We start from the raw sequence: 12,433 nt of genomic DNA, 5'->3' as shown, positions 1-12,433 counted from the left end.
TATATATATATATATATATATATATATATATATATATAATTTTAAAATTTTGTTTTATATTTAAAAATATTTATTTTGATATAATTTTTAAATATTTCTTATATTATTTTTCATAATTTTTATCTTTTAATATATTATTTTAAGTTTGAAACTTAGAATTTTTGGATGATTCTATAAAGATTATAGTCCACCGATGTGGTAATTATAAAAAAATCTAAATAAAAATCAAATTAATAATAATGTAAAAAGAAATCAATTTTTACACTGAGAATGACAATAATATTGAATATTTGTTCTTTAATTTTACATTGGTTTAGACAATTGAAATACATAATTTCCTTTAATATCTAGTCATGTACCTAATAGTTATTAAACTTATTTTAGCATGATTTAGTACTTTTAAATATGATAATTTTCATTATAACTTATTAATTTGCAATATTTCTTCTACGTAATTACATCATTATGTGTGTTATATTCTTAAGAAATACCTTAGATAGTTGTATTTTGGTATGACTGAAGAAATATTTGAAGTACATGTAATTATATGTTTGTAAGAATACTTTTAGTGAAAAAAACCGAAATCACAAAAAACCTCGAGGTTGAAAAATTTGAGTTTTATTAATTTGATTTGGTCTATCAATTTAAAAATTCGACACAAATAATATAATTTAATATTTAAAAAATCTGAACTAACCCGACCATATACACCTCTAATTTTTACCATCTTCAAATTGCTGAAGATATTTCAAATTCTTATCCAATTCAACATATATAGATTCACATCAAAGACAACCTTAAATGCAAATGTTTGTATCATAGGAGTTAATTAACATCTACACGAGTCACTAATATGACATTTAATACTAAATGCACTTTCTAATGTCACAATAAAATAGATATTAACACATTACAAGTCATTTTATCAAATATAGAAAACATATTGAATTAATTCTCTACCAAAACAAGATATTGTAATTATCATTTTGTGATTCAATTTCTCTGAGAAGATATTTTTTCAATTCTATCTTACTTTTAATTATCATGTTGCACTTTACGAAAAGTCAAATGTATTGCTAACTAACACAATAGATAATGATGAATAAGATTTCGTTAAACTTTTTTTGAATAAAGAAATCGAATAATGCCTTCACTTTATCTCTTATTTTGCCCCCTTGTACTTTGTCGTATATTGTCATAAGTATAAATCTCACATAATTAAATTTGAAACGAGGACTGAATGTGCCTACAATCATCTCATTCGTTTTTGTTAGATCACCCTGATTATGGGATGTAGATAGATCAAGTTGCTCTAAATTTTTAAATATTAAATTAAATTATTTATATTAAATATTAAATCTATAAATTAAATCAAATTAATAAAATTTGACAACACATTAGTGATGACGCTAGAATATTCAACAATTCACAATAATGAAATCCCATAAAGCAAGTATTGCAAATTAATGTATCATGATGAAGATGATCATGATATAAAATTACTAATTTATGCTAAGATAAATCTAATCTAATAAATATTAGTTATATGGCTAAACGTTAAATAAAACTAAAATTAAGCTATGTACTTTAATTGTCTAAACCAAATGTAAAACTAAATAACAAACATTCAACAATGGTGTCATTCTTACTTCTTGACATTGAATGATTATGTTTTTTCGTTAGCATCAGTACTGATTTGATTTTAATTTAAATTTTATTACAGTTACTAATCTATGGAACATTTTTTGGACCATTCAAAATTTAATCTCTTAAACTTAAAATAATATATTAAAAAGATAAAAATTATAATAAAGTATAAGAAATATTTATATATTATATCCAAGTAAATATTTTTATGTATACATATACTTTATATGATACTGGATTGATTTAATCTTGAATTAACTTTTTTTAATTAAAACCAAAGCTATCTACTTTTAATCATTTTTTTATTTAACTTGATCGAAGATTTGATTCGATATTGTTCACCTCTAACACCAATATTTTTCAATCTTCTTTTTTATTTAAATTCGTTTCCTTTTCAACAATTGATTCAAGAAGTACCAATTCCGTTGATTACCTGAAAATGTACAACATAAAGTTATATTTCGCTATGCTAATGAATATAAGATATAGTGTCAACATGTCCTTGACCTAGATATCCTTATTCTCAGAAGTTTAGTACATACGAATACATAATTTATTTTTAGTTACTAACAATATGCTTTGACAGCTAGTATGACTTGTAACGATTATGAACATCCCCTCCATATCTAGTGTAACTATACCTATACAACAAACACTAATCTGCAGTGAAAACGCTCCTAATATTTCCGTTTCTCGAGCTTGACATGGTTTAACAGACCTTTAATTCTGTTTGATAACCATAATCTATGGAGTTTGAACTGTGAATAGAACTTCTAACATAATACACCAGTGAACTTACCTTATGTGTTGGCTTTGAACATAATAACATAACCCCTCTTGCGCATGCACATACAAATTGTATGAGCACTCCTTATGGCCGGACAACTCGTCTTACATGAAGACGGATGGAGAAAAGACTTGGCATTGCTTGGCAAATCTTCTTGAATTCTGGGAAGGGCTAATATTTACAGTCAACTGACCAACTTGGTTTAGCAATTGAGTTAGCTATATACACAAACAATCACTTCCAAACAGTAGCACGCCATTCATCATTATCTTCTTTTCTTTGAAAGATCATATAGCACGGAAATACATTGATGGTTCCATGCAGCCAGGAACACTTACAAGTAGAACTATCAAGTTTTTTCTACTTCAACTATGTTTGACAGTAAAGTTTATCCAGACAGTACCCTCTACAGAAACGGAGAAAACATGCATGCACAGACACCTTAAATACAACAGTTAAAACAGAATGGAAAAATTATGCAAAGAAATGAATGAAAAAATGGCGGCCTCATCTGATGGTATAGTCAGCAATTTGCATTGGCAACAACCCATTGAGGCAACCTTGCTCCAGAAAAGGAAGCTGCAACATTAATAAATTCTTCAGCCTTGCTGGCTCCCCTCCGCTTCAGCTTTCTTGTGATTAAACCTCACCACTATGCAAGTAATATTATCAGCACTACCCCGAGTAAACGCAGTTTCCGTCAGCTTCCTAGCAGCTGCTTCTGGCTCTTCTTCTGCTTGAGCCAGTGAAATAGCATCCTACAGGAAGGCAACAACATCAGCAGAGGAGGACAAAGCCACTTCAGAAGTTCAGGCTTTGAGTTCTGATAAAAGGAAAAATAATCTCCTAGAAGAGGGCTGGGATAGATCTAAATATCTTCAAGTTACACTCCACCAAAAGGAGGTCAAGAGGACAAGAAACAGCGAGAAATAAGGGGTAAGGAAGAAAACTGAAAGTAAAGCAAGCATGCATGCACAGGACTTACCTCATTTGGTACAACATCCCAAAGTCCATCACTGGCAAGCACAAGTAGTTCTACTTCCTCATCAATCTCTTGATCCTGAAAACATATTTGAGAGAAGATGAATGACTTCCATAAATATCAAATGCCTTCAACGCTCCAACTCATTTGTTTCGTAAGTAAATCCTTCCAACTTAGCAGGACTTTGACCCTTCTATCAGCCCATAATCCAATTTGGTTATTGGCTTAATTCTTTTATGAACATAGTTCTTTGGTCCCTACGCCTTGCAGGCTAACTTTACTTGGGACTAGACGGTCAAAAAGGTAATATCAAATACATGCCTTGGCAACTGACAAAGATGTCTGAGATGTGGTGGAAATTAACAGTTTTTAGTAATAGTTCGTGAGGAAGAAGCTGGTTATTGTAGCCAAAAAAGGGAAAAGGAATATGTTACCAACAACCCAAGTAGTTAAGTCCTCTTCGAGTAGAAATGGTAATGAAGTTCAAACATTTTCTATTTGAGCCATATAAGTATTAATCCATAACTCCCGCACACAGATTGACTACAACAGCGACGCTTAGATGAACTTGTTCATGAAATGCAAGTGTAAAAGAAAACGCAAATGTCAGGTGTAATTGCACGCTTCCCCAGTTATCTAAACTCTTAACCATCCCTAGAACACATGCACTGACCCACACCTCATTTAGGCTTTCCACGCCAGTGTATGGAAACCAAATTATTGCAACAGACGGTGACTGCTTACAGATAGATGCAGGTCTTGACAGCTGGGATAGAAATTTAGGGGTGTACATAGGTCTGTTCAGTTTGATTTTTAATTTAAAAAAATCTACACCAATTATGTCGGTTTATGAAATTTAAAAAACAAATCGAACCATATAAAGTTGATTTTTTCGATTTCGATTTCAGTCGGTTCTTTCGGGTTTTTTTGGGTTTTAACAACTATACCGTATTTGAAAAAGCAATAAACATTTTTTCACTTACCTGTGTGATAAACTAAACTTAAAAAATGTTAAGTGAATAGAAATTCTCGAAAAGACTGTCAAATTCACATAAATACAAAATATTTTTTTTGAAATATCAACGTTCATTATGCTAAACTAATAAGATTAAAGGCTAGATGCAAACTGAATACAAAAAATATTTGCAAAGTAAATTGTTAACTTCGAATTTGAAAAACTATAACAATATAATTATAACTTTGGATCTTAACACAAAATAAATATTTACAATTTTTACAAGTCCAAATTTGAAATAAAATAGATAAAACATTGAAAACTATAAACTAACTTAAAATATATTAACAAAGTATATTATAAATTATATTTTTAGTTATAAAATAAATAAAATTATATACATACGTGTGTGTGTGTGTGTCTGTTTGATTTGAGTTCGGTTTGATTCTTTTTTTTCTAATACCAAATCAAACCAAGTGTGGTCGATTTTTTTTTCAATCGCCAAACCAATCAAACCAAACCACAAGCCGGTTATTTTTTTCGGTTTGATTTGGTTCGTCGGTTTGGTTTGACTTAATGATTCGATCTGTACACCCCTAGATAGAATATCCCAAACCAATTGCCCAAAAAAAATCTGCTTCTTCGGTTGAGAGGGGGAGCTTAGTAGTGCACCTCCTCTACCCACTACGACACTCATTTTCACATCTAAAGAAGTATAAAAAGAGCATAGCTAGATCTACCTGGATCTCAGGTTCAGCAACGACAAATTGCTTCAACATTCGGTTGCCAAAAGCACGTGACATCGCTAATACACCTCCAACTCTCCAAGTACCTGATAATACAGAAACAGAAAACATAAGAGGTGTATAGCTGAGGTACCTTTCATGGAGATCGCACAAAAATTCTTAAGCAAATAAGGCAGAGCTAAGGGTCCATTCACCTTATATGGACATTCACTAAATGTGAAAGCATGAGGTCTAATTCTTAGAAGAACATTGAATTTAATCCAGCAGTAACTAGGGTTTTCCTAGAAAACAAATAGTTCTTTTTTTTTCTTGACTTTGAAAAGAAGAAAAAAAAACTATTTGTTTTCTCAGAAAACCTTAGTTACTGCAATTGGACATCACTACATATCAATTTCCATATGGTCCTCAGCTCCCATGCACTAAACATTTCATAGTTGCAGCAATGCACACATGCAAACCACATCACAATACAAGTTTAAGAGTAACTTGATTCTCACATGATCCTTGCCACTCTGCCGTATCTACCACCAACATAATGGAAAGTATAAACTGGAGAACATTTGAGAAATTCAATCCTATTTTTTGTAAAATCAATGAATCTCCACCACTAGCTTCTTCATTCTAAGAAAACACATAGTTCCTTAGATGGATTCAAGTGGACATTACCATACAGACAAGTCCAGATAGACACCGCCTGAGCTCCTATTCAATAAACGACTCATAATTCTAGCATGCACCATCACATTTTAACACAATTCCAAGAGTAACTTGATTACCAGATGACCTTAAATTCTCTAGCCAATCGACCACCAACAGAATGTTATGAAGAAACTAGGGGACTACAAAAAAATTCAAGCCAAATTTCATGACAAATAAAGTCTCCTTCCCTTGGCTTCTTCCATCCTACATAGTTTGCAGACATTTCACGCTTCTATAATTACATTAATGAAGTCTAAAGATCTTCCTTTGACAAATGTCTGCACCACAATGGTATTACATCAATGTGAAACAAATGGGGGACGTGCAAATTGAATCTTTGTATCAGATGACTAATTAATGCTGACACTTTAAAAGCGTCAAAGAATTAAATGTGATGTTCCATTTCTAACAACCCAAAAGATGAAACTTCAATTAACAGGCAAGCAAACCCAGTTAGAGTAATGTTTCATAGGCAGAGAAAATTCCTCACCAGCCCACATCACAACACCTCCGGCACTTTCAATTCTCCTCCGCTCATCATTTCTGTTGGGCTTATGATCCTCAGAAAGAGGAATCGCTGCCAAGCATAAAATTGAACTTGTTAAGAGTCTAGCCAAGGTGTTAGTTGCTCAATATTGCATCCTACAATATGACAAGTGTGCGCAATAAGAAATAAAAAAAACTACAGCATATAGCATGAAAGAATGGTAAAGGTTTCATGAGTCCGGCTGCTACCCATTATTTCTTGCTTCAATTTCATGTTATACTATCAGTTACATTTTACTATTGCAAAAAGAGAAAACCCTAAGTAATTGTACTCAATTGCTAAGTTGTTATCTTGTTTTACACTGCATGCCTACTATAAGGACACAAAACTTTGCACTAATAGAAATCACATAATACAGCCATCCTGCCAGCATCACATATTTAGACGAAGCAAAGATACTATACACTTACAAAAGAATCATCTATAACCCACTGGTGGCTGCTGAACCTATTGACTACTATTTCTATTCTCAAATTCCAGGACCCTTAAACCATTATGAATCTGATGTTACCTTTTCCGCTCTTCGATATTATAGTCCGTGAGTCTCCAACATTGGCGACATAGAGATGATTACCAACTAGAACTGCTGTCGAAGCAGTGGAACCATCATCTCGGAAGGTATCTTTTTCAGAGTCCAAGAATTCCATATCTGTTTTTTGATACGTCTCACCTGCAATATGATGAAAGTAATGTTTAAATCTTCAACACTGTTAGAATTCAAAGAAATGAGAGATAGACAAAGAGAGTAGGGCCGAGAGAGGAGAGAAGTTTCTAAGTTTTAGTGTTCTTCAATTAGTATGTTCTTCAAGTACATTGCCCTTGCCATGATCATGCATTTCACACTTCAGATGTTATGGAAGCATGAATATGTCACACTTTGATATGTCAGCTTCAATGGACAGATAGCACGCATTTCTAGTACACCGGGAAAGCACAATAGTGGAGATTTAAATTACTTATGCATAAGACACATATAAAACTCACTTATGGCCAACTTGGTGTTCGTTGAAAATGATGGGTGTTTCAATAGATTCTGAAAGAGATGTCCCTTCAGAAACTCAGCTGCTCGGGAACCACCATGACCTGCAGTAAAAAGACATGATGATTAGAGAAAGTCAAAAATCCATCTTTCTCAGACACAATTAAGATTATGCAAACACAAAAAGATAAAAAAGAAGGAAAAATGCTTTGTCTGCAGAAATGTAAGAAGAAACAAATAAAGAGCAACACAGACGCACAAAAGAAAAAGAAAAATGCTAATTCTACCTCGTCTGCAGATATACAAGGGTTTTTCAATCAAACGTCTAAAAAAGAGCCAAAGTCGTCACAAGCTCATAAATGCAATATTTGAGACTACAAAAAGTGATCATTAGTTGCAAGGATGAGATGGAAAACACACAGTTTCTGGACTGCAAAACTGTTCCGCAAGCTTCCAAGTGAGAGCATTAACAGCGGAAGCTAAATGGAAAATCAATTTCAGTCTTTCAGAAATCCCATGTAGAGGTCATGATTAATCTTACACTGAAGGACCAACTCTCCCCGAGGCCCCCCACTGGAAAAAGTTAAAGCAATCAGATCAAGGGGTATGTGACTTTAGAAAGGAGTATCCCTAGTTTGAGGTTCTATTGATTTCATTCCAGTCTTTGTGGGACTTCACTGGGTATGTTGTTGTAGAGCATCCCTCTTTTAAACCGCAGGGAACATTTGCATTACAACCAAATTTGATGTTGCCCAAGTTTTGGTTTTGATTTGTTATGAAAGAACAAGTTGCATGTTGAAAGAATTGTTTTCAGAAAATAACCTTAGGTATAGTTTTTTGTATTTAGGAAAAAACAACTCTTTCCAGCAGAGTAAAAAAATACCAGTTTGTGTTTTCAAAAGTAAAACAAACTCTTTTCACGATTCTGTAGAACAAACAGATCCTACATTCACCAGTTCATGTTAACAGTAGCTCACCGACGTATTCATGCAGACACCAAGCTACTACTGTAAAGACGAAACATAGCAAATACAAGCTTCAAGCAGGAAGATTCATAAGGCATGATTTATCATTCATTATTCATCATCTATTTAAATTCAAAATCACACTCCAAGGTGAAGGATGAATTGACAAGTCCTAACCATCAAATATCCCAAATAAGCAAACTGCCTTTCCATCAACTTCGGAAGTTTTGATGTCATAAAAGTCTTCCATAGTGGCTCTTTTCCCTCTAAAGCTTGAATAACCACAACTCATTTTTCCATCTTCACTGCCAAGCAGAAAAGAACATAAGCATGAATTATTTTTCAGAGGAATTTGGACAAGTATGAGCTACTCGTAGCAAAATACAAAAGAACATCATTATACATGTATGGTTAACATGGCGAGAAAAGTGAAATCTGTATTATGTCAACTCAACATAAACAACATACACCTTGTTAAGCTCAAAACCTTAATCGACATCAACTCTTTGTATGGCAAGGGTAAAATATAAATTCCGAGGAGAAAAATTTTCACTCTCAGACAATCATCATACTAGACGCGGTTAGATACTCTCCACCAAATTAGGAGTTAAATAATAGAACTTACCATACAAAAGCTTGTCATTATTAGATGCGCAGATCAGAAATTCTGTATCACCAGTAACCTTCTAATAGTTTCAAGGTTTTTCTGCATATGAATATCCCTAATTTCTTCTTATTGATTTCTTATAATAAGTCTACTGGCACTTTAAAATTTGGTACATATCAAAAAAAAAAAAACGGCCTATAAGAATGACTCAAACAATTTATACAAAACTATAGAATATCAATTCTCCATACTCACCCCCTACGTGTGCTAACTTCTTTTTATTTTTTGGGCATCAAGTGCTGGCTAATATTCAGCTTGGACAACATAGGTCTTGTTAGCTAATATACATGCAGGAATATATGTTAAAGGAAATCAATTCTTGGACAAGCGTGACAGCACACTCGTCCCCCTTAAGAAAACTGAATGATCAAATCAAATGTTGTGAGTACATATCTCAGCCACAAAGGGAACAAAGTCACAAAGATTCATGGAGCTTATCAGCACCATGCAGGGCAAACTATGTGTATTACTGCCTGCATAATCCAGGAGGACTGTAAATGGAAACTACCAAGAATGTTATGCATTTTGTTTCAGAAACCTATGATCCATGAATGTTCCATCAGCTAAAAGTAGTAAGTATTAGTTATACTGCAACACTACATATCTCACGGATATAATATTACAATAATCTGGAGAGGTACACAACAATGTACATCAGCTAAAAATAATCACCTCTTCCATCCTCCGCTGGCGTAACCACTACTATCATCCTTCTCCAGTGAAACATCAACAACAGGTCCACCTTTAGCAGTTGCACCAGTATCCACCATCATGGTTCTCCTCCTCGCTGTATATAAACTATTCCAAGAATAACTTATGCTACAAGTTGCATTTAAACTTTTAATGAGCTTGATAAATTGCCTTCCCTCAATGTGCCTATAAATATGCCCAGCTTGAAAAACCACAACTCTTACAGCAGCTATTGCATAACATCTAAATTTGATTTCCACATAAACTGCCTGAATTTGAAGCTGAAAAAAAGAAAACCAGCACCTTTGATCATCAAACAATCCATTAAAGAACAAACATACCAAAAAAAATAATTTACAAAGCTTGTTTAAACTGACAAAACTAGAAATAAACACTAAAGCTAAGTTAAATAAATTCGTAGTAGAGTTGCTGCATTGTGAGAAACTACTTATGCCGCCACCTCTTCATATCTAAAAACTGATCATCATAAGCAATCAATTACCACATCTATTAAGTACACAGATAATCCATCAATTCTCGTCGAATTAAATACAGTTACAAAAAACAACAACTATAGCATCTCCACTTCAATTCCTACTACGCAAGAGGATCGGGAAAAAATAATAATCCATAAGCTTAATGGATCTGATCTTACAATCAAAACAGTAGATTCCGTGAAACTCTGGTAGATCCATAGCTAAAAAATCAACCGATTAACAAAATTTTAATATTAACAGATCGATCTCTGTAAGAACATTCAGGTCCAGAGAAAATCAGAAACCGAATGATGTACAAAAAAAGCAAGCAATCAGCGAAGATTGTTGAATATCCAGAATCAGATTCAACTTTTTTGAGGATCCATTAAATTAAACGAAACCCTAAGCAGAGAGAAAAAGAGAGGAGGGAACAAAAAAGGTGAATGATGATAATAAGGAGTGAAATGTGTGTATTTGTGAAGTGGCGGAGGAGAGAGAGAGAGACGCCTGGCGGTGAGAGAGAATGGCAACGTGGCGTTCCACATGCATCCACTTTTGTACATGTTATAATCCAGTGGGCTATGGACCCACCGCCAGATCCAATACTATTTTTCTTTCGAATAATTTTAAAAGCTTACGTGGAGATGATTCCACTTATTACTACTTCTCATGCCTTTTGTGTGACTACGAAAAACTCACTCAAATCGAATCTCAATTATTGCTTTTTTTAAAAAAAAAAAAAAAACTAATGTTTTATTTTTTGATACAAATTAAATAAATACTATGATCTTTTTTAAGTAATATATGATTTCGTTAGTATATCTAAGATAACATAAATATTGTACTTTTTAATGATACCAATAAACATGTATCATTTTCATCGGGTGATCAACGGGTTATTGACATTCATTTTACTGCGGTGGATGAGATCGTTAATCATGGCTCAAGTTTATGATTGTCGTTTTCACGTGTGGTTCACTCGAATTTTCTGAGATTTCATTTCCCTAACAAAGTTAGCATTGTTGAAAATAATTTGCTATTGTTTCTTGCTAAACATTTTATAGTCCATGTCACGATTGAAAAATTGATACCATCCAAAATATTAATTTTTCCTAGATCTTTTTGTTCCACTTCATAATTTTTTAATATTTTTATGATAAAATAAGTTGTGATAATACATCATGAAAATTCGTATTATTCCAACATTACAAGGTTGAATCTCAAAACATTCTTTAATTTAATAAGTATTAATTTATCAATTGAATAATACATCTGAAAAATAACAATAATTCATGATTTCACCTATATTAATTTAATAAGGCATTACTATATTGTGTTATAGTATTATAATTACATAAATTTTGGTGTAAAAAATTACTAAAATTGCAATAATTTGTAAATATCAACTTGTAGTTTTATAACTATAATAATTTTAACACTAATAATCTTAAAGTTAACCATGTAAAATTTGAATATAAAATCTGAATATGTCATCAAAAGAAATTAGTGGTCGGGAAAGAATTTCAGATAAATTAGTGATAGCCTATATTTAATAATTCAATAAAAATATGATTAAATTTAAGAGTTCGTAGCTTAAAGGGTGAAAAATATTAACAAAAATCTCAAAATGGTATATGAATTTTTTTTAAAACCAAAACGATAAAATCGCTCACTAAGTAGCGATTTTATCTGCCGAAAAAAAGTAAAATCATTGCTACAACAGCGATTTGTTAAATTTGATTTTTTTTTAAAAAAAAAATAATTAAACAAAATTATTTTTTAAAAAATATTTTTAATATGTCGCTACTGAGGTAGCGACTTAAGTTCAAAAAAAATTAATTATTTTTTGCTTCTTTTTTTTAGAAAAAAAGTTTAAATCAACTTTTTTATTATTTTTTAAATCAAATCGCTGCCAATACAACGATTTTAATTAATTTTTTAATTTATTTTTAAAATTAATTCGATGCCAAGGTAGCGATTTTAAATCAAAATCTTTTTTAGCTATTTGATTTTAAAAAATAAATTAATTAACTAATTAAAAATCGTTGCAGCGATTTGATTTGAAAAAATAATTTTTTTTATTTAAACTTTAAAAAAAAAAAGCAAAAAATAATTTTAAAAAAAATAATTAAACTTAGTCGTTGCCTCTGCAGCGACATATTAAAAAAAGAAAATTTTATTTTGAAAATCACTACTTTGGGAGCGATTTTGTTTAAAAAATCAAATTTAACAAATCGCTGCTATTGCAGCGATTTTACTTTTTTCAGCGGACAAATCTCTACTTCGTGAACAA

At 32.0% G+C, this 12,433-nt stretch overlaps 1 protein-coding gene across 1 annotated transcript; it reads right to left on the bottom strand.

The window, feature by feature from the left end:
* Window positions 1-2,668: 2,668 nt before the first annotated feature.
* Window positions 2,669-10,646, bottom strand: LOC107015202 (probable protein phosphatase 2C 76). The gene is made up of 9 exons (XM_015215399.2): window positions 10,320-10,646; window positions 9,647-9,945; window positions 8,485-8,612; window positions 7,348-7,446; window positions 6,875-7,033; window positions 6,307-6,393; window positions 5,112-5,203; window positions 3,420-3,494; window positions 2,669-3,192 (listed from the first exon to the last, which is right to left on the bottom strand). Exons 2-9 carry the CDS (start codon window positions 9,745-9,747, stop codon window positions 3,034-3,036), a joined length of 900 nt encoding a protein of 299 aa, XP_015070885.1. The 5' UTR covers window positions 9,748-9,945; window positions 10,320-10,646; the 3' UTR covers window positions 2,669-3,033.
* Window positions 10,647-12,433: the final 1,787 nt, after the last annotated feature.

This window comes from Solanum pennellii, chromosome 3 (assembly GCF_001406875.1).
Source record: "Solanum pennellii chromosome 3, SPENNV200".
In the NCBI taxonomy this organism is placed as follows: Eukaryota; Viridiplantae; Streptophyta; class Magnoliopsida; order Solanales; family Solanaceae; genus Solanum; species Solanum pennellii.
This window is presented reverse-complemented; position numbering and strand designations above follow the sequence as displayed.